General features: G+C 52.3%; 1 protein-coding gene across 3 annotated transcripts in view; it reads right to left on the bottom strand.

Annotated features, from left to right (window-relative positions):
* Nucleotides 1-20,957, bottom strand: part of CD276 (CD276 molecule) — a 31,231-nt gene extending 10,274 nt beyond the window's left edge. Inside the window, exons 1-5 of one of the 3 annotated variants that reach the window (XM_004476604.5) lie at nucleotides 20,808-20,957; nucleotides 13,088-13,180; nucleotides 4,332-4,464; nucleotides 556-894; nucleotides 83-379 (exon numbers count right to left, since the gene is read on the bottom strand). In XM_004476604.5, the coding sequence (XP_004476661.1) occupies nucleotides 83-379; nucleotides 556-894; nucleotides 4,332-4,410 (715 nt within the window). In that variant the 5' untranslated portion in view covers nucleotides 4,411-4,464; nucleotides 13,088-13,180; nucleotides 20,808-20,957. Of the gene's footprint in view, nucleotides 1-82; nucleotides 380-555; nucleotides 895-4,331; nucleotides 4,465-13,087; nucleotides 13,181-20,292; nucleotides 20,502-20,807 lie in introns of those variants that run through there. The other 2 variants (XM_012518841.4, XM_071214287.1) reach the window with 2 other exon arrangements.
* Between the last annotated feature and the right edge of the window lie 2,133 nt (nucleotides 20,958-23,090).

The following is a 23,090-nucleotide window of genomic DNA, read 5'->3' as shown; positions in this document are numbered from 1 at the left end:
CCAAATCCAAATTCCAGCTCAGGGTCTAAAAAAAAAAAAAAGGGCAGTCGCTCCCTCCCTCCTTCCCTCTCTGTGCCCTCACCTGAGATGGTGACGGAGCCGTGGGCGTCCTGCTGCAGCACCGGGTTGCGTACCAGACAGCTGTAGATGCCATTAGCGCCCAGCACCACCCTCAGGTCGCTGTGCACGTCGAATAATCCCTGCTCGTTGGCCACCTGCCGCGTAGTCACGTTGCCGGTCAAGAGCGCACCTTGCCCATCCCGCCAGAACACCTCGGCCTCTGGGTAGCCCCGGTAGCTGGAGCACGTAATGATCACCGTGTCCCCGGGTCGCAAGTCCTTGCTGGGCGCCAGGGTCATACTGGGCTTCGTGTAGGGGGCTGGAGGGTGGCGTTGGACAGGGGTCAGGGGCGGGGCAAGGGCACGGAAAGCGCCGCGGAGTAAAGGGGTGCCTGGGGCTCTGAGTACACCGGGGCTTGGATTGCTGAGGGGCTGCGGGAGCTCTGCGAGGCGTACCACGAGGAGGGCGCCCCGCTCCCTCCCGCCCGGCGCTCACCCGCCACCTGCAGGCTGACAGCCGCGCTGCCGATGTCTGGGATGCTCACAAAGCAGGTGAAGCTGCCCTCGTCCGCCACGCGCACGCGCTGCAGCCTCAGGGACATGTTGCCCTGCGCCAGCAGGTCCGGGAAGAGTGCCGTGCGGTTGGCGTAGGCGCTGCCCTGGTCCCGGCCCTCGGTGAAGCTGTGTACCCGCTCTTTGGTGTCTGTCAGCTGCCAGATGAGATTGAGCTGGGCCAGGCTGAAGCCAAGCTTGGGCGAGAAGGAGCAGCGCAGGATGGCGTCTGTGCCCACTAGGGCCACCACTGGGTCCTCAGGGACCTGGACCTCCACAGCGCCTGGGGGCAGCGGCAGGGCGGTGAGGCGGGGCAGCGACACTCAGGCCCTGTCTTCCTCCCCACCTAGCCTCTGGTCCTTCCCACCCCTCGGCTTAGGCCTGAGACCCAAAAGTAAGTGCCTGTGTGCCTCATTCATTCATTCAGTGAGAATAAAGTGAGCACCTACTAATGGCCAAGCACTATGATAAGTGTTAAGACCAAGAGAGAAGATGAAGGTCATAATCCTACAAAGCTGATGTTTTAATAAGAGAGAGAGACAAACTAGCACATTAATTCCCATGAGCATATGATTAGGGGAAGGAAGGAAGGAAAGCAACAGATTAGAAAGTAAGGTTTCAGCTTCTCAAAAATCTGGCAGGTGTTTTACACCTGCCTGTGCTGCTTGCATTTTCCCGTAAGTACGTATTATTTTTATAAATTAGGAAAGCGAGATCTAAAAATGTATACATGCAAATATTAAAAGTGGTTTTCTCTGCATGAGAAAGGATTATAAGTGCTTGGTACATGAATAATTTTTATACAAAAAAAGAGAGAAAGATCTACTTTAAATATGGTGGTGTGGAACATTCTCTCTAAGATAGATTATAATAAGCTGAGATTTAAAGGAGAAGAAAAAGAAAAAAGAGTCGGACATGCCAACAGCCAGGGCAAGAGAGTTCCTGGCAGAGGGAGCAGCAGGTGGGAAGGCCCTGAGGCAAGATCCAGCTTGCTATGTTCACAAATCAGGAAGATGGCCAGTGAGGCCAAACAGAGGGGGGGCTTTGTGAGACGAGGTGTGGTGGCTTGGACTATGTACTCCAGAAAAACATGTTCTTACACTTAATCCATTCCTATGGGTGTGCACCCATCATAAGGACGGCCTTCGAGGAGTTTACTTTAAAGGGGTCGCCCAGCTCAGTCAGGAAGGGCCTTAATCCTCTTACTGAAGGCCTCCTGGGGAAGGTCACAGAGAGAGAAAGTCAGAGGGAGCAGCCAGAAGCTGAAAACCAGTGGAACCCAGAAAAGAAAAGGGAGAGGCCAGAAGAGGTCGTTACAACTGCCCTGTGACCGGGGAGCGAAGGACCAAGGACCACTGACAGCCAGACCCAGAATGCATCTTTAGGTAGAAAGCATCACTTTGATGATGGCTCGATTTGTGCATTTTTGTATGATTTTGCATTTTGATGATGCCTTGATTTGAAGACCTCCGAGCTTCAAAACCGTAAGCCAATAAATTCCCTGGTTTATGCCAACCCACTGGAGGGTTATTTGGTCCGGCAACAAGGAAACTGAAACACCAGGTAAAAAGTTTAAGCTTTTTCTTATGAACAAGGGAAGTCATTGGAGGGTTTTCATCAGGCCTAATGTGGGTAACAGTTCTTCAGACTCACTCTGGGTTTTCTGTGAGAATAGACTGTAGGAGGGCAGGAAGGAAACCAGGCAGAGCTGGTAGGAGGCTATTTCAGCAGGCCCTGTACCAAGCGATGGTGCCTTTGCTTTGAAGGGCAGCCATGGAGACAGAAATAAATTCAAAGTTTATTTAGGAGGGAGAATCAGCATGACCTGCTGATGGATTTGAGGTTGGAAGGCAGAATCCCAGCAGTTCTGAGTCAATGTCCAGAGCTGCAGCTCCCAGAGAAGAGCCCCTTGCAGTAGTTTCCTGCCCCTACCCCTATCCTCCAACTAGGGGAGTTACCTTGCAGCCTCCCCGCCCATTCCAGTCACCTCCACCTCCATTCCAGCTCTTGTTTTAGAGTCCTGGAAGCTTAGGCAGGGGTCCCCAATAGGCTTTCTTGGAGGAGGGACACCCCCACCCTGGCACTGACATTCTTTGGTAACAGTCAGATTAAGTATGTGCTTTGGACACCAGCAAAGCAGGCACACTCACAAAAATGTGATCAAGCCGTCTTGAAAAAAAAAAGGTAATTGAGTACAGCACCTGTGAAAGGTGTCTTCCATTTAGAGAAACGGAATTTATTTTATGGCTAGTATTTCCACTGTGAATTACACACAGGGAGGGGGTAGCATAATCTTTGCAGTTGCGTGGAGATCTCTATGGGTCTTAAATTGGCCCTGGCTTTCCTGCTGCAACCCCAGGTACCCCAGCTAGCTCTCATCCCCTGACAGCCGGATCACGGGGCCTCTCTTAGGGACCCAGGGAGGCACCCAGACAAAGCCCTTTCTTTCTAGAAAAGTCAGGGCGTCCGTGGGTCAAGCCGTGCGGTATCACCTCTTTCTGGCCTCAAGATGGCGCCAGACACAGCTTTGTCTTCCCCAAGGAGGACAGCACCGCTCTCTGGAGCAGGAATTCTTAAGGTCAGCGTCTAAGGTGTGATGACGGCATTAGCACAAGAGTAGCTACCTTAATTGCCAAGCACTGTGCAGGAAGATGTACATCATTTTTTTCGTTATTTAGCATGGTTACTGAGCACCTGCTATGTGGTAGGAACACAGTCCTGGCCCTGGGGATAGACCCTGCTCTTAGAGAAGCGGGGAGGCAAACAGTAAGGAGGAAAACAAAGAATGAAGAATGAAGTAAGGTCGGGGATAGGCATGGGGGAGGGTGTGTGCTATTCTCTACACGGTAGCTGGGAAAGTCTTGCTGAGGAGGTGAGACATTTGAGCAGGAGCCTGAATGCAGTAGGGACCAAGTCATGCAGATGTCTGGGAGCAGAAAGTTCTAGGCAGTCAAAGCAGGAGCACAAGGGCCCTGAGGAGGTAGCACACCCGGTGTCTTCAAAAAGAAAAAAGAAGGAAGTGGATGAGGCTCAACTGATAGAGCATCCGCCTACCATAAGGAGGTCCAGGCTTCAAACCCAGGGCCTCCTGGCCCATGTGGTGAGCTGGCCCACGCACAGCGCTGCCGCACACAAGGAATGCACCCCCCAAGGAGCGCGCCCTGCAAAGAGAGCCACCCACACGAAAAAAGTGCAGCCTGCCCAGGAGTGGCACTGCACACACGAGAACTGACACAGCAAAATGACTCAACAAAAAGAGAGACACAGATTCCCGGTGCCTCCGGGAATACAAGTGGACACAGAAGAACACACAGCAAATGGACACAAGAAAGCAGGCAATGGTGGGGGGGGGGGGGGGGGAGAGAGAAGAGAAAGAGAAAGGAATAAAAATAAATCCATAAAAAGTAAAATTAAAAAAATTTTAAAGTTAAAAAAAAGAACAAAGCATAATCAATGCATCACATTGAGTGTTCACGGCTTCGCGGGGTAGGGCCATGCCATGACTACCACGTGGAGGCTAAGAAAATAAAGTCAGTCATCTGTTGAATCCCAAAGGCAGAAATGAGCATGGACAGGATGCACATGGGGTTGGGAATAAGTTCACGAAGACCCTCCACGCTCCTGCCAGGCAGAGAAGCCTTGGCAGGCCCGCTGGTGGGAGTGGGCACTCCCCAGCTGCCGTGATCCCGTCTTCCCCCTCCTCCACGGCCCTCCCCTCACCTGTGAGGCAGAGCCACAGCACTCCCAGGGCCGAGGCTGCGCGCACACCCACGCCGGGGATGCCCCACGGAGGCAGCATCTTCCCGCCAGGCAGGTGACAGCTGGGATCTCCGTGGCGGAAAGCAGCCTCTGCCTGAAAGGAAGAGGAAGTGGTGAGGCCTTTGTCCTGCATGGGCCTTCTCGCCTCACCTCCCCTGCAACCAGCCGGAGGGAAGGCTGCACTGCCTACTGGGAGATCCGCCCTTCCTCCGCCTCCCACACCCCACAAGGCGCCCTGCGGAGGGGCTTTTGGGAGAGATGCTGGCGGGAGGGAGTCAGACCACTGAAAAGGCTCCAGAGGAGGCAGGGCTGGGGATAGCTGCACCCCCCTCCCTTTTCAGCCCTAAGACGGTGGTAGACAAATATATGGAAGAGGAGGCAAGGAGGCAAATAAAGGCAAAGTTGGCAAGTCCATGGCCTGCTCTGGAGGAGGACTGAGCACGGATCTATTTAGCTCAAGATAATAGCTTTTAGGGCTGAGGTTGGAGCCAGATGTGGAAACAGGCTAAGGGGTCTGGACTTTAACCTGAAGGAAGCTGGGAGCCACTGAAGGTTCTTGGCCAGGAGATGATATGGTCAGACCTGTCCTCATAAAGATTAATCTGGTAGAGAACTACCTGCAGGACAAATGAGAGGGGCTGGACAGAAGCGGCAGCCTGGGGGAAAGCCACAGCATTTGGGGTCATGGGAGAGAGAAGGGGAGCATTGTCTGTAGTCTCCGACTGAGACAGAACACAGAAGGGTTCAGGGTAGAGAGGGTAAAGTTAGTATCAAAACTCTGAGGGGAGTTCTAGGTGGCAGGCGCATGTGAGGGTGGGGCTTGAGAGAGAGGACATTTGCCAGTTTGATGCTTGGTAACAAATGACCAAGACGGACCAGAAGTGAGAGAGGCCTGGACCGCGGCTGAGTCAGGACTGAGGGAGAGCAGGTCTGTGACCACTTGCCAGGCGTGAGCCGGGGAACACAGCCCTGCTCCCGACCCTGGCCGCCCCCGAGAGGGCCTGTCTCGGGCAGACAGCAGACACCTCTTCCCTATTTCCCACAGCTGCTGCCTAATCGTTCATGCCACAACCTGATCAAGCACATAACCAGAGTCGGTCTATGCCAGCTAGCACCGATCGCCAAGAATACATAAAGGGGGAAGCGGATTTGGCTCAACTGATAGAGTGTCCACCTGCCACATGGAAGCTCCAGGGTTCAAACCCAGGGCCTCCTTGACCCATGTGGAGCTGGCCCACACGCAGTGCTGAGGTGCATAAGGAGTGCTATGCCACACAGGGGTGTCCCCCACATAGGGAAGCCCCACGCGCAAGGAATGCACCCCAGCATGAAAAAAGTGCAATCTGCCCAGGAGTGGCGCCGCACACATGGAGAGCTGATGCAGGAAGATGATGCAACAAAAAGAGACACAGATTCCGGGTGTCGCTGACAAGAATACAAGCGGACACAGAAGAACACAAGGCGAATGGACACAGAGTGCAGACAACTGGCGGGGGGGGGGGGGCGGGAAAGAGGAGAGAAATTTAAAAAAAAAAAAGGAGAAGACTACATAAAGGATGTCACATCCTTATAACCACCCTGGAAGATAGGTTGGATGACTGGGTCCTATTTTACAGGGTAAAACATTAAAGCCCAGATGAGTGAAATGACTTCACGAACGTCATGTAATTTGCCAATTAGCAGAGATGAGGAGCCCAGGTCCCCAACCTCCTAGCACACTTTTCTGCCCTTCCAGGGAGCAGACCTCATCAGGAGCTGTCGGCAGGAATCCCGGTCTCGCCGGCACCCAACCTCGACCCTCCAACCTCAGCCAAGCACACCGCCCTGCCTCCCCGCCCCGCCCCGGGCTCCCCCGCTGCAGAGGCCGAGCTAAGGGACTCCCCACCCCTCAGCCACACCGGGTGCATCCTGCCCAGACCTCCCCCCCTCCCGGCTGCCGCTGCGGGGAAGCCCTGAGCAGCCACTTCCTTCCTAGACACTTCCGGTCCAAAACCCAGCAGTCTCAAAGCCTTGCCGCCTGCTGAGTCAGCAGCCTTCCCCGCTCAGTTCATAAAGACACCCGGGGCAAGCACCACATCCTGCCCCACGTGGGCCGCCACAGCCCACAGGACAAAGCCCTGCCGGAAGTAGCAGAGGCCGAGGATTAAGGAGCATCCAGATTCCGGGCCCTTCTGTTCTCTCCTCTGCAGGCAGAACCAAGGTCTGTCTGCTCCGCCTGGCCACCTCCCTCACCCTCTCACTGCCACTCATGCCACCAGGTCCCACCTTGACCTGTATTCCCAGGACTTAGACCCTCCTGCCTCCCTTCCTGGCCCCACAAGCTCCATTCTTTCCCCACCAACTGCTTTTCTAAGGAGCCTTCTCTTAGGAACTAAGATAGGAATCTGTTCACGTCCTCCCCCTGCTCAAGAACCTTCCATGGTTCCCCATCCATTACAGAAGTAAACCACATTCCTCTGCCCCGCACTCAAGACCCTTCTCGCTACTGTCTCCTCCATACATCAGACTAATTCCCGCCAATGGGTTTCACTCCCCAGAATCTCCTGGGGATGCCTGCCTGTCTGCCAGGGGGACAGGAGCAGGGGTGTCGGGGAGCACCTCTCTCCTGCATCAAACCAGCCAGAGCTCCTCAAGGGCCGAGCTGTCCTTCCCTGCAGAGGGAGGACGAGAGTGTTTCCAGAGGTGCCTGGGATGGCTCTCCCTTTCCTACCCTAGACTCTGAACTCAGGAAACTCACCCTCAGGGCCTGACAGCTCAGAACCAAGGAGACGGGAGAATTCCACGACTCCAAGAGATTCCAACAGCCGCGCCCTGGGAAGCCGAGGGCAGGAAGGACGGACACATCTCAGGGACCAGGTGCTGCTCAGGGAACGGGAGGGTGGCCTGGGAATGGAAAGTCGACTACTGCCCATCGGACAGAGGGGTGGCCCGGTACAGAGAGCCACATGGAGACACAGACTACATGTTGCATACACACCACCCCAGCCACCTTCCCTACAAGGGGAATTCTCACCCTCAGGTGGGACCCAACGTATGCCACCCCTCCCAGTGAGTCACCAGCCAGCCTTCCTCCTCCTCCTCCTCCTCATTGTCGTCGTCCTCCTCCTCCTTTCCCCCTGGGAAGAGCAAGGAGCCCTGCCAGGAAAGACCACAGTGCACCTTGGGTTTTCAGGGGAAGCAGGAGCAAGGAGCTCATGCCACCTTCAGTCTGAGGGTACAGCAAGTGCACAGATCAATTTGGCTCGAGATAATGCCTGGTAGAAGCCAACGTTGGAGCCAGATGTAGAATCAGGCTAAGGAATCTGAGGGAAGCTGGGAGCCACTGAAGGCTCTTGGCCAGGAGATGATATGGTCAGACATGTCCTCATAAAAATTAACCTGGTAGATAGCCATAGCATTAGGGGTTGTGCAGGAGAGAACCCCAGCCAAGGTAGAGCCACAGGGAATCTTGCAAGATGACCCCAAATGTGCCAAAACAACTAAACCCAAATGGAAGAACAAAGGTCAAGACTGAATTTGGGGCCCAGGGGCCCTGGATGTGGAAATGCCCAAAAGGGACTCTTTCCCCCCACCATGGCCTCCAGCACCATCCTGTTCTCTTAATCCCAGGCCTCCTCTCAATCTCTGCAGGGGCTACTTGGGCAACACTTCCCACAAAGTGGGCAAAAGGGCCAAAGAAATACAGAGCCCTGAAAACATCACTTAAGCCCCTGGATCCAGCTATGCCTGAAGCAGCTGACTGCCCAGATACTCGAAACAATAATTTTCTCTTGTTGTTAAGCCAGTTTAAACTAGGTTTCTATTACCTGCAACTGAAGGAATCCTTGAATACACATTCACTAATGTATTCATAATTCATTTAACTATTCACTGAGTGCCTGGTAGGTAGGCACTGGGGATAGAGACATGAATATGCTGTATGTCTGTCCTCTAGCCTGCATTCCAATATAGAAGACTTGCATATAAAGAAATCACATAAAATAAAACCATTGCAGTTCACAATAGTATTATCACACACGGTTCAATAAAGGCTACCTCAGAGACAAGGTAACTCCAAAGCTGAGTCCTGACAAATGATAAGCAGCTTCCCAAGTGGACAGATAAAGGTGGCACCTTCCCACCCCAAGATGACCTGCCCTCATGGCATTGCCTTTCTGCCTCTCAGCCAGAGCTTGAAATGATAGAAATTGAACCCAAAGTTTGGGGTTCTAGTCCCGCCTCTGACACTTTGCTGTGTAATCTTAGGAAGGTGACTTCTCTCTGAGCTCGATGTTCCCATTTATAAAAGAAGAGCTTTATGCTAGTAGAACTTCATTGGCACTTGAAGTTTTTGAGGACTATATCCTTGAGGTCTGGCCAATTAGCTGTTGTGTAGGTCAGAGTGAAATATACAAAGCGACTGTGGCAGAAACAACTAGGTATTCCCTCTTATCCATTCTTCTCTTCTTCTATACAATTTTTAGCTAGACAAATGACACTCAGGTAAAGACTTCAGTTCCCAGTCTCCCTTGCAGCTGGGTATGGCCATGTGTCCAGTTACACAGGATGTAAGAGGAACTGATGTGTATAACTTTCGGGTCACTCCCTTCAGGAGAGGGAGCATACCCTCTCCTTCCTCCTACCCCCTCCCACTGCCTGGAACATAGATGCAGTGAGCCACGTGGGACCACATTGTCAAAGGGAACACCCTGGAGACTTGACAGCAGCAAGGGAGGAGGACCTTGAGGGGCTATGGTGTTGGCCCCGGAGGTACCTGGGCTGTCACACGGGTGAGAAATAAACATCTATTCCAGCGAAAGCCATTGGTGTTTGGGGTCTTTCTTACAGCCTCTGAACTAACCAGTATAGAGAGGCATCCTTCCCTTACTTTCCCTCCTTCTCTTCTCCCTGTCCCCACACCATGAAAATTGCCAGTGATTCAGAGCAACAAACGAAACCACGTCTAAAATAGGTGTCTCAAAATAGGATCTGGAAACTACCTCATCACAATCACTAATTGGTACCTGGACCCAGCTTTAGGAGATATTTCAGGGGTGGAAGCGACCAGGCTTGGAGACTCCAAAAGAGTCAAGGAGGTACTGAAGCCTTGAAATGAGCAAATGTGGGCGTACATAATAAGATGTGGAGGCTGGGAAATGAAGACTATTCAGGGAGAAGAACAACTTATTTTGAACTGTTGGCCATCTAAGCCAAAATGACCCATGAACTCCTGGCCACATAGAGCTGGAATTCAGGACAGAAAGGAATCAAGGAGCCATGAAGTAGAAGTTATGGAGGAAGCATATTTGGCTCAAGTGATAGAGCATTCACCTACCATATGGGAGGCCAAAGGTTGAAACCCAGGGCCTCCTGACCCGTGTGGTGAGCTGGCCCGTGCACAGTGCTGATGTGCACAAGGAGTGCTGTACCACGCAGGGGTGCCCCCCACGTAGGGGAGCCCCACATGCAAGGAATGTGCCCTGCAAGGAGAGCTGCCCAGTGCAAAAAAAGTGCAGCCTGCCCAGGAGTGGCACCACACACAAAGAGAGCTGACGCAGCAAAATGATCCAACAAAGAGACACAGATTCCCAGTGCCGCTGACAAGAATACAAGCGGATACGGAAGAACACAGCAAATGGACACAGAAAGCAGACAACTGGGGGCGGGGGGGAAGGGGAGAGAAATAAATTAAAAAAATAATAAATCTTAAAAAAAAAAAAGTAATGGAGTCCAAAGTTGGGATTACAGAGGGAGATCATGGAAAACAGGGCCCGGAACAAAGCCTTAAGGAACCGCAGAATTTAATGGCCAGTTATCAGAATGAGAAGCCTCTCTCTGGCCACCCACAACCTCTGGCCCCTCTAGTGATGCGCACCCATGACCGCCTGAGGCAGTCCACTTGGTGTGGGGCAGCTCTCATTGGTGGGAAGCTCTACATTATTCTAACGCAATACAGACTCCCAGTACAGCCTACCTCGGCCCTCACTTGCCCCGCTGACCACACAGAACGTGTCTGCCCCCTTCCTTATACCAGCCCTGCAGGTATCTGATCTCCCTGCCCTCGATGAGGACACCACTGGGCAGCCTTGTCACACTGTCCACCAAAATAACCCCAAATAATAATGACTAACAGTTCTGTGGTCAATTGGGTCACATGTCATTCATACTCACTGCTGCTAAGCCATTACTGCCAAGCCACTGCTGCCTTCCTCTTCTGGTTGGGGAGGGGTGGAGCTTTATAGGATTTTCCCTTTGTTACTATTAAACTTCATCCAGGGAGTCCTTCACTCAAGCTGAGAGGCCGGCACGAGCAAGTTGTGGAGGACTGGGCATGCACATGGTTCGCCAGGAAGAGGGTAGCAGGAGATGAGGCAAGGGGGTGGTCAAGGACTGGGTGAAAGCCCTAGATTGAGTCTGCACACAGTGGGGAACTCTGGAACACTATGACCCACACCTCTGTCCCCTCTACTTCACTTTCCACCCCAGGCTGTCCAGAAATGTCCCTGATAGCTACACAGAGATGTTATCTCCAAGTTCACTCAGCACCAGAACAGGCAATCCCTAGGGCCAGAAGACAAACCCATTTAGAGCATTTTATCATCCCCCCACCTGGCCTGAACTTCAGTTCCTTCTTAACAGCCTCTGCTCCTTCTTCCCATGATGGGGAAGCCAACTAGAAGCTGAGCAGATCCGCTCTGTCTTGATACACTCAGTTACTCTGCTCCACATCCTTTATTCTAGAGTGGCCCTCTCTTGTTCTAGACTGGTTCCTTCTGATCATGGGGCTTACCTTCCTGTAGAAAGCCTGCCCTACACGTGCTGGAGAGTCTGTGGTGGGGCTGACTGCCCAGTCCCAGGACTGGGCACCGAATGAACTTGCCTCATTGGTGGTCCCACCCCCACTCACTGACCAGAACAGGAAAGGGCCTGTGGGTCCAGCCACATCCAGTAAGAGCTTTTCTGCTGGAGCTATCAGAATAGACTCTCTTTCTTGCTGAGGTTGCTAAGCAGAAGGATGTGGTCTGATGTGGTCTGAAACTATTAGGAAGGAATTTAGGAGTTACCAGCAATCTAAAAAACTGATCCAAATTCAAATAAACAGAAGGAGAGATGAAGGCTAAAGAGCCCTGAGAACATCACTTAAGCTCCTGGATCCAGCTCTGCCTGAAGCAAGCTGCTCACTAGACTACCCAGACACTTGAGCCAATACTTTTTTCTTCAGCTAGTTTGAGCTGCTACTGAAGGTGTCCTCAAATACACCCTCATTCCTATATTCAGTAACTCAAGTTAACTATTCCCTGAATGCTTGGTAGGTAGGCACTGGGGACAGAAAGATGATAAGGGGAAACGGACTTTGGCCCAGTGGTTAGGGCGTCCGTCTACCACATGGGAGGTCCGCGGTTCAAACCCCGGGCCTCCTTGACCCGTGTGGAGCTGGCCAGGCGCAGTGCTGATGCGCGCAAGGAGTGCCTTGCCACGCAAGGGTGTCCCCCGCGTGGGGGAGCCCCACGCGCAAGGAGTGCGCCCGTGAGGAAAGCCGCCCAGCATGAAAAGAAAGAGCAGCCTGCCCAGGAATGGCGCCGCCCACACTTCCTGTGCCGCTGACGACAACAGAAGCGGACAAAGAAACAAGATGCAGCAAACAGACACCAAGAACAGACAACCAGGGGAGGGGGGGAAATTAAATAAATAAATAAATCTTTAAAAAAAAAAAGAAAGATGATAAGCTTTGTGCCTGTCCTCTAGGGGACTGCCTTCTAATAGGGAAGATGGATAGGCCCACAGACCACTGCAGTTCAGTCTAGCACACTACGTAAGACACAGTGGGGGCTATTGGGAGGTACCTCAGAGACAAGGCAACGCCAAAGGTGAGTTCTGAAAAAACTATGAGCAACTCCCAGGTGGTTAGGATAAGAAAGGGCATTCCAAACAGAGAAAGAGTTCCATGCAAAGTTCCCTACTGAGGTAGGGAGCAGCAAGGCAAGTTGGAGAAATTATGAGCAATTCAGGGGAAGTGGACTTGGCCCAGTGGTTAGGGCGTCCTTCTACCACATGGGAGGTCTGTGGTTCAAACCCCGGCCCTCCTTGACCCATGTGGAGCTGGCCCACACGCAGCGCTGATGCGCGCAAAGAGTGCCATGCCATGCAGGGGCTGATGGGCGCAAAGAGTGCTATGCCATGCAGGGGTGTCCCCCGTGTAGGGGAGCCCCACACGCAAGGAGTACGCCCCATAAGGAGAGGCGCCCAGAGCGAAAGGAAGTGCAGCCTGCCCAGGAATGGCGCCACCCACACAGAGAGCTGACACAACAAGATGACGCGACAAAAAGAAACACAGATTCCCATGCCGCTGACAACAACAGAAGCAGACAAAGAAGAACACGCAGCAAATGGACACAGAGAACAGACAACTGGGGAGGCGGGAGGAGAAGAAATAAATAAATAAATAAATCTTTAAAATATATATATATAAAAGCAATTCAGTATGGACCTGGGACATGACATGCCAAGATGGCAGTTACAGGAGAAGAGTTTTGTTAGTAGGTGATAGGGAAAAAGGATTTTAAGTAGAGGAGTGATAATATTGCTATAGGAAGGCTCAATAACGTTTGGTTAATTAGTCAATATGTAATCGCCAACCTTGCTGAGAAAGTTCAAATTTTAAAAGGGCAATAATTTATTCAAAGGAAGAAAGAGCCATGGTGGAATTTTGGGTGGAAAAGATTTTTTCTAGATCGTACCTGTCCTGGAGCTGCTCAAAACACCTCACTCCACCTGTGCACAGACCTGCTGCCAGTCCTGGATCAAGTCAGACAGGGCTTAGCAAGATTTTTCTGTAAAGAGCCAAAGAGTATATATTTTAGGCTTTGCAGGCTGAACTATTCAACTTTGCCACTGCAGCACAAAAGCAGCCACTGGCAATGCAGAAATGAATGAACATAACTGTGTTCCAATAAAACTTTATTTACCAGCTCTGAAGTTTGAATTTCATACAATTTTCACATCACATGTTTTTGTTAACCATCAGAAATGTAAAGGCCATTCTCAGCTCATGGGCTGTACAAAAACAGGCAGCGGAGATCTGGCCCATGGGCCATAGTTAGCCTACCTTGGTTTACAAAAATACCCAGACAAGGGAGCAGATGTGGCTCAAGCAGTTGAGCACCTGCTTCCCATCTGAGAGGTCCCAGGTTTGATTCCCTGTGCCTCCTAGAAAAAACAAAAACATACAACAAGCAAAACAAATGAAAAAACCAACTCAGGGGAGCCAATGTGGTTCAGTGGTTGAACCCCAGTTTCCCCCATACAAGGTCCCGGTTTCAATTCCTGGTCCCAGGTACCTCAAAAAAAAAAAAAGGGAACTACTCAGACAGGGTTGTTCATCGCAATAGCATTGGTAGTAAAACAAAGAGTAGAAATAATAGAGGACTGGTAAATTAACGGTGGCACATCTACATAATGGAATAAATTTACAGCTCTTCAAAAGAATGTGTATTAATATGGAAATAAATCCATGACACATAGTTGAATGAAAAGATAACATGGCAATATGTATGATCCCATTTCTGATTTAACAAAAGGTAAAGTCCCATGGAGCTCTCCAGATAGAATTCCCTATGTCTCTCTCTCTATCTCACCTCCACCTCATCAGAGGCCCTTCCTCCTCCTGCACGGAGCCCCGTCTACAGCAGTTCCCCGGGCCTGTTCCTAGCTCTCTTTTCAACTCTCTCTACAATTTTCTTCCTAGATGATTTCACCCACTGCCATGGCTTTAAATATCACTTATATGATGGCAACTCCCAAATTTACTTCTCCAGTCCACATCTCTTACCCAAGCTCCAAATTTAAACCCAACTGTCTTCTTAGCATCTCCGTTCAAGTGACTCACAGGCTTCTCACTTTTTAACATGTCCCTAATCAAACTCTTGAATTTCTTCCCCCAGTCTTTCCCGCTTGGTACAGGAGCCACCACTACTCACCCTATTTACTCAAGTCATGAATCTGATTGTTTCTTCCACCCCTACAATCCATTATCAAAAAGAGCCATTTGTAACCCCAAAATATATCTCAGGAGTCTACAAACCAGAGCCCAAGGGCCAAATCCAGCCCACGGTCTGTTTTAATTTGGCTCACCAGTTAAAAATGGTTTTACATTTTTAAATGGTTAGGAAAAAATCAAAAGAGAAATAATATTCTGTGACACATGAAAATCTTCCAAACTCAGAATTTCAATGTTCATTAATAAAGAGTCACTGGAACACGGTCACGCCAATTCACTTATATATATCATCTATGGCTGCTTCCAGGCCGCAAGGCAGAGTGAGGTCATAGCAACAGAGCTGTGGTGTGGGCCACAGAGCCCAAAATACTTCCTATGTGGCCCTTGAGAGGAAAAGTTGGCTGACCCCTCATATATTGTCACTCTCTCTGCTTCTCTCCTCCTCTCTTCTCTCCATCTCTGCTTCTCTCTCTCCTTTTTTTAGCCCTCCAAGATGCCATCATCTTTTGCCGGATGACTGCAAAAGCCTCCTCTGTGGTCTCTCCGCTTCATTATTCTCCCCCCACCTGACCCCACACTCTGTCCCCAGCATCCAGAATAAATGCTTTAAAAACATAAATTTCATCATGTCACCTCTACCTTCCCCACCCTCCACATTTAATCCCAGGGCTAGCACTTGCCCACCTCACCCTCACAGCGGGCGTCCTCCAGTTCCTACAACACAGGACCCTCTCGGGACTTTTGCAAAAGTTTCTCCTTCCTGGATGACATAGTAATACCTTTCTCCCGAGGGTCACCTTGGCAGAAAAGCAGGGTCAGAAGTCTGTCACTCTGAGGGGTCCCTATGATTCCCCGCACCAGTTTGTTTTCCTCATCTCAGACTGGAACTGCCTGAGAAGGAACCATGTCTTCCCTACTTACCAGTGCATCCCTAATTCTAACAGGCAACTGCCACATCACAGGTGCTTGGTGCAGTGTTTGATGAGTGAACGAGCGTGTGCATGTGTGTGGAGAGAGTCAGACAGATGGAAGGGTGGACATCTGTAAATGGGGAAAGGGTCTGGAAGCCTAATAGCGGACCCAACCCTGGGGAGTGGGAATGAGCGCAGGAGTCTACTTCCATTTTTCACACGATACACCTCTGTAATTTTGACAATGAGCATGTCATTCTTTTGCAATTAACAAAAGAAAAAAGCAACATCAAATAAATTATATGGACTCTAGAGCTGGCTCCATCACTGCTAGGCTCCCAGGAGCAAACCCCTTGCCTTCTCTGATCCAGTCACCGCTCAGTGCTGGCACCACGTTCAGAGGCTGGGCTGGGACAGAGGCTCCTGGAAGAATTGAGCCCTAGCGTTCAGGGAGACGACTTTGGAGTTGGAGGGGCAGGTTCAGATCCAGACTCTTCTCCTTTTCAGTCCAGTGATTTGAGGGACACATCCTCTCTGAGCCTCAGTTTCCAATTTTTAAATGGGGGCTATAAATCCTACCCTCGTAGGATACTTAGGAGACTCAGCTGAGTAGATATATCTAAACTGACCTAAATACTAACTACTCTGGGTGCTCTGTGAATGGGCAGGGGCCTGCAGAGAGAAGAGGGGAGGGTCGCAGGGTTTTCTGCTAGGAAGCCTTTTCCATTTCCTTCCATTTCCTTTCGTTTCTCCTTCCCTTTTCCGGATCAGCTGAGTCAGTCTGGGCCTTTTGTGTTTACAGCTGTGTTCCGGGCACAGCTCCCCAGCCCCGTGATCCCACCCAAGAGAAGAAATCAATTCTCTCTCTCCAAGTGATCTCTGTGTGAGTCAGGATGGCAGTGTGTCATCAGGGCCAGCCAGCCAGGCAGCCCACAACCCCGTGCTCCAGCCTGAGGTCAAAGCATCAGAACGTGAAGGAGGAAACCTCAGAGTCCACCATCTGAGCACGTCCCAGAGCATGGTGAGACTTTTGCCGCAGCAGCTGGCCTGCCTTTGACACCCCCTTCTGGCCGGGAGCCCACCCCACTTGAGTTTGTATCCTCTGAGCTCCCAGGAGCTTCGCACAGCAGTACGACACCATCTTAGAACTGGGGGTGTGTGCAAAGGCTGAGCAGCTGCCCTCCACTTGCACACGGGTACACACCCATGTGTACACAAACCCACACACACCACTGGAGGCACTGAAGAGCCCTGAAGAGTGAAAGCTGCGCTGAGCCCAGAGGGAGTCCAGCGCAAAGAAGGGCTGGGGAGGAGGGCAGGGGCCAGAGCTCAAGACCAAACCAGAGTGCTGGCCCCGCGTCAGTCACCGGCAGGCCTACGGCACACACACCGGGCACGCACGCGACGTTTGCTGAGGCCTGCTGAGCGTCCACCTAACACGTCTGGAAATCCCACTCCTTCCAGAAGCCTTTCTCGGGAGTGTGGCAGCCTCCACCAGCCCTCAGAGCTTTGGAGTTCCTGGTCCAGTTCCCACCTCCACACCTAGAGTACAGATGGGAATCTGAGCCTGGAGGGGGAGGCAGGCTGCCCAAGAGCCCAGCTCACCGTCAGGGGAGACTAAGCGCCAGCTCACAAGTGCCCCAGGCCTCGATTCCTCACCTGTTCAATGGAATCACCTCGCCTGCAGCCTCCTGCCCCAGATCACATGATCTGCTCGGAAGCAGGCAGCCCTGGATTCACACTTGTCTCAGAAACCCTGCCCGCCACAAAACCAATTTCAAAGGGATTAAGTCATTTAATCCCTTTAAAACTCCCGCATCTCAGAAAAACAAGGATAACAATCCCTGCCCTATAGGGTTGCCAGGAGAATAAAATAGGACCAGGTATGCAGAGGATTTAGGAAGCCTGGCACCAGGACGGTAGTAACTCTTATTACTACTGCTGTTGTTAGTGCCACGGGCAGGCAGACAAGGCCTGGGCCCCTCTGCACTGCCCCCGCCCCCCACCACAGCCCCAGCTATCTCCTTTGTGAGGCTACATACACATCCAGCTCCCTGGCGTCCTCCCCCTCTTCCTCCCTCCCAGAAGCCAGGGCCCAGCCCCAAGCATCATGGCTTAGCTGCTATGTGTCCCAAGTCACCCAACATAGAGCTTCCCCTAAAGCATGTTCCAATGGGTTGGCCTTAGAGGTGACCTGGGGCCCCGACACCCTGAAGCAGTAGCTCTCCCTGCTCTAAGGCTCTACAACAGGACATGCTTCTCATTCCTTCTCCCAGAGTTTCCCTCCAACATCCTCAGCCTATGCACAAAGGGAGGCCCAATGCAAAGGGTGCAGGAGCTGGAAGCAGTGGTCAGAGCAAGGGAGAGGAGGGACTGCTAGAGGCACCAGTGTGGTGAGGACCAGGCCTGTTACAGCAAGAACCTCCAGTAAAGGCCCCAGCGGGGCAGTGAGGGCCACTAGTCTCTAGATGTCCCAAGTCAGGCCTGCCTTCTCCCAGGCTCCCCAGACTGAGTCCTCTCCGCCTCCCTGTGAGGACCCTTATCACATCTTGCAGGGCAGCAGAAAGAGCCAGCTCTGGAGGCAGATAGCCCTGGGCTTGCATCCCAGCTCCACCTCTTGCCAGCTGTGTGTCTTGGGGCATGCTGCTTCCCCTTCTGAGCCTCAGTCTCCCCATCTGTACAATGGTGCTAGTGGTACCCTGCCTCATAGGACTCCTATGATGATGAAATGAGATGATGTCTATTAAGCATGCAGCACAACCCCACCTCCAAAACCTGAAAACCCGAAACTGCCACCTGGAACCTCACACTGCAAGAGTGGCAGGACTTGGGGTGGCAGGGGAAGGTTATATAACAGCACATGTGGCCCTTTCCCAGATGTTTGGTGCATTCTGAGCCAGCAAGACCAGAAGCTTCTCAAGGATCACAAGGACCGGTTTCCACCCTAGGCCCCTGAAGCCCTCCTCGGATTTTACCGTCCCCCATTGCTGGCGGACCTCCCTGTGACTCCTGCCCGGGGGATGTGGGAACAGGACAGCAAGGAGGAGTCTCCACCCACTCAGGGGAATAGCTCATGGGCAGTAACATCATCCTCCCTGACCTTCCTCCTCCTCCCCTGACCCCATGACTCAGGTCCACCGGGCTTGGCCACCCCATGTGGTCATAATCTCAGAGATTGCTTTGATTTGGGTCTTTTTTTTTTTTTTCCATACTTCCCACACACCACACATCCAAACAAAAATAGGCCAGCAATAGGCCAGATATTTATGTTACAATACTTTCTAGAAGTCTCTTTGGGTGCTCTGGAATCCCAACTCATTACCTTGCATCTCTGACCCCAAACAGGATAGCTCAGCTCAATGTCAAATCCAAATCTTGAAAAATGAAGATGTGCTAGCCCAGAGAAGATCAAAGTTTAAGGATGGGGATTTCCCACAGAGATTGACCTCACCAAAATAAAGACACAGCTCCCCAGAGGACTACTCTGAAGGGACAGCAGTTCTCTACCTCCTTCCATGAATGCCAAAGTGCCCGAAGGAGCTGTCAGGCATCTGAACAGCTCAGACTTTCAGCCAACCTGCTTCCGTAGGGCAACCAGGCAGAGCTGAAGAGAGCCAAGGCCAGAGGAAAACTGGGGTCTCAAAATCCAGCAACTCTTTTCACCTCTCAGGCTTACAGTGGCCCAGCCTTCTCACATCTACCAAGCTGGAAGGTCTGATTTCTGGGAACACAGGAGTCCAGTGGCAGCAAGGTGGAAAGCTCAATGCAGGCAGGCAGAACCCACCAGTGATGTCACCAAGGAGCCAGAACTCCAAAGACCAGTCACAGGACCCAGAAAAGTGCTTATTGTAGGAAGGAGCAAAAGCTGTCTCTTCAAGAGTCCTCCATGCCATACCCCTTGGACCCCTTAGTGTGAAAACTCATGTTCACAGTGTTGACCCAAATTCACAAAGAAAAATTTCACTGACATCAGGACACTCCATTTAAGCACGTGGGGATGTGTATAAGGGGGAGAAAGGTTCCCATGCCCAACAGCTAACATAGTGTTAGTGCTTACACTCTGAAACTCCAGATACCAAGGAAATATACTCACCCTGAATACTCTCAGTCCCCAAAAAGCTGGCAATATTAATATTATGAGCTGCTACTTCACTCCCCACAGCCCCAAGCCCTCCACCCCTCCCTGCCACTCAGATCAGCCCAGCCCAGCCCAACAAGTTCAGACTCCAGTTTCAAGTTCAGACTTCAATCCACCCCTTCCAAAAGTGCCCCACCTATCTGCAAACCCCCAAATGATAAGGCTGCAGTGCAGATTTCCTTGGGATTTCTGGGAAGCCAGCGGGAATTAGAGAGGAGGCCCAACTAAATAAAGAACTCTCTTAGAGACAAAACAGCTTCACTACATTTTAATATAGAAACTAACTGCTAAAAATGGGCTTTTAAGAAAAGGACCTGGAGCCTTAATTTAATGAAGAAATCGGACTTATTTACAACAATCTATACCCAATTTGAAGCTGAACAGTTTTTTCTCAATTAAGTCAAACAGTCCCCTGAAATCTTCTTTGTCTTATTTGCTTAACATTTGCCCTCGATGACAGACCCATATCTGAGTCATCCATCACACATTTCTCATTAAAGCAGGTTTTGCTTAGAAATAAATCCCCCTTTCTGGCAGTCTTAGATCCTCAAAGCTACAAATTCGATAGCTTAGCCTGGGACCCTGGGATTCAATCTCCTGTCCTCTAGAGTGCCCCCCACTCAGGGTCCCTACCGTCCCCAGTATTCCCCATGTCCTCTCCATCCCCCCTCACCCACCATCTCCTGAAGACTTCCTAAGCCAAACTGCACCAGCTCTGCTCCCTGCTCACCCCCTATCCCCCTACACTTACCCACTACACCCCGGCCAGCACTCAGAATACATTCCCCTCGAGCCCACTTCTGCCTGTGGAACCTTCCTCCTTCAGGCCAAAGCTGAGTGGACCCCCCACCGCACCCCCACCCAACCACGCCCGCCCCCCGTCGGTGGTCTGTTAACCTCAGGGTGTTTCCTGCTGCAGGGTCCTGAAGGATCTGCTTCCCTCCTAACACCAGCTAGTGGCTTTGTTAAGCCTTTCCAGACTCATCAACAGCGACAGATCTGCCTCCATTCTCCCCTCCACACCCAGGACCTCCGTAATCACAGGCACCCAGCCTCCTCCGGCTGCTTCCCGGGTGCCTGCAGATCCCACAGCGCCCCAGCCCCCACTCTTCTGGAGAGAAGGGGAGTCTAGGCTGGGGGCGGGGTTGGATTCTGGCATCCTCCGCTCCCTCAGGGCCCTAGAGCCCGGGACCCGGCCCGGGGGCTCACAGGGCTCGCGTGCCTGGAGGCCACCCCGGGATCTGGGGAGAAGGCTGGGGGTGGGTGCCCGCGCGAGGGATCGGACGCGTCTCTCCCGGCTATGGCAACTCGGCGACATGAACGCCGCCCCGCCCCGGCCTCCCGAGCCAGGCACGGTCTCAGACAAAGGCCGTGGCCACCCCCGAGGCCCGCCGCGCCACGCAAACGCTCACCGCGCGCGCCGATTCCCGCGACTCGTGGACGCGGCGCAGCGCAGCCTAGTTGCCGCCGCCGCCGCGAGGACAGGCCCGATTGGGGCCGCGGGACAGCCCGGGAGGCCGAGGGGCGGGGCGGCCTGGAGGACGCCGTGGGCCCGGAAAGGCGGCCCGGGTGCGCCCCGGAGGCGGATTGGCCCCGCGGCGGCGGTTTGGGGCGAAGCGCTGAGCCCGCCCGCTGGGCTGAGCGCTGGCCGGGGCCCTGCCCCCGCTCCCCTCCCCCGCCCAGACCCGGAGGCGCTGGGCGAATAACTGCCCATCCCCCAGCCCCTTCCCCCAGTTGCAAGATCCGACGTTTATTTCCCGTGAGAGGGGACAGGTGACTGCTCAGGGACCGCCACCACCTCCTCCCTACGCCGCACGCAGGTGGCTGGCGGCAGAGCTCGGGCTAGAATCCGGACGTCTGACCCAGGTCCGGTGTTCTCCCTCAGCACCGGACCGCCGCCGCGGCCTGGAAAGGGTTAACACGACTGGTAGGAATTGAGAGCTGCAGGGAGCTCTCTATAAATACTGTGTCGTGGGCGCCTGAGCCAACCACAGGGCAATTTCCCCTGAGCTGGTTTTCCTCTTTTCCTTCCACCCACAGCCACCAGGCCAGCCCTGCCCCCAGCCCCATGCCAGGCAAAAGGGGAGCAGGCCTGACACCCCATAACCTTGGGCTCTGTCCCTACAGGGCCCAGCTCCACCCAGGGGAGGAGATGGAAGTGAGGCCTGACTTGGTCCAGAGGCTGTGGGTCTCCCCAGAACCCACTCAATCCTTACACCTGTTCTTGGACTTATCTTCACACAGACAGTAGTAGCTAATTTCTAGGGAGGCTTCTGGGGGCCAGGGTTTGGCTAGGCACTTTCCATGCTGGGCCTCTTTAAAACATCAGAATAGCTCCACCCAGTAAATAATAGCATCCCCATTTTATTGATGAGAAAACCGAGGCTCAGAGGGGTGAAGGGACTCCAACCTTGAGCTGTTACCAGGGTCATGACCAAGTGATGGCAGCAGTATAGGAAAGGGCTTAGGAAATAAATATGAATACAGGGTGTCTCTGCATGGATACCCAAAATGTGATAATGTGATAGTATTCATTGAATGTTTCCTGTGTGTCAGCCAGTATTTTAAGGTCTTTACCATTTATATCATTTACTCTTCACAACAACTTAATGAGGTGAATGCCTTTTATTATCCTCATTTTCACAGATAGAGAAACGAGACACAAAGAGATTGAGTGACTTACTTTCGGACACCCAGTTACTGAGTGGAGGAACAGGGATTTGCCTCCTTGAATTTAAGTCCTGAACTCAAACTTAATTCTGAGTATGGTGTATGGGGGGTGGGGTGGAATGCATGGGCGTATGTTTTTGTGAACACATGAGAGCCATTCTCTATATTTGAGTCTATGTGCATATGTGTTTCTGAATATAAGTTTGACAGCAGCTGTGTCCCTGTGAAAGCCTAGGGATGGGGTGGGGGTTGGGGATCAAGGCCTGGCCAAATGGTCCAGAGTCCCTGGAGGTCATCAGCTTCCCGTCAGCCCAGCTTGATAAGGAAACAGCATCCTCTCTTCCATACTGCTCCCCTCTCCCTGTTGCCCCTGCCCAGCCTTGAGCCTGGCCTCACAGGTCTCAGGAAGTACAGCCCCCATCAGGCCCAGCAACCTGGGGAAAAGCAAAGCTGAGTGTCCCTGGGCTGAGAGAACCAGGACCCTGGAAGTGGCATTTGAGCTGATCTAGGGAAACTCACTCCTTTCCTTCCTTGCACGGAATGTCAGCCCTTTGCTTTGTGCACTGCGGCAGCGACATACATCCTGTTCCAGAGGTCTTATAGTCTGGCTTGGAAGGAAATGGGTATTGGCTCCCATTCCTGGAAGCAATGGCTTGAAAGGACCCCAATCTGCCAGAAAGGGAAGACAGCTTGGGCAGGGCACAGTCAGCACCTCTGTAGGACTCAGTTCAGCTAAGTTCAGACACTTGGTCCCAAGCAATGAGCTAGACTAGCCATCTCAGCACACAGGAGTTTCCTTACTTCAGAGAGCACTTTCAGGTTGAACCTGGGTCCCGGAATAGGGTGGGAGGCTTCTCAGAGGCAGAAAACTCGTGTTGGAGAGTTGTCTCAATGGGTTCTTTCTAGAGAGTAACTTCTCCTGCTTCCTGAGCCAAACACAACAGAGCAGTCTATCTCCAGTTAAGCCTCCAGTTCCCTAAAGAGGTCATAAACCAATCCCAAAAGGCCCAGCTCAGGACAAACTT

Source organism: Dasypus novemcinctus, chromosome 3 (genome assembly GCF_030445035.2).
Source record: "Dasypus novemcinctus isolate mDasNov1 chromosome 3, mDasNov1.1.hap2, whole genome shotgun sequence".
Lineage (NCBI taxonomy): Eukaryota > Metazoa > Chordata > Mammalia > Cingulata > Dasypodidae > Dasypus > Dasypus novemcinctus.
The sequence above is the reverse complement of the archived record's forward strand: the minus strand, read 5'-3'. Positions and strand labels throughout refer to the sequence as shown.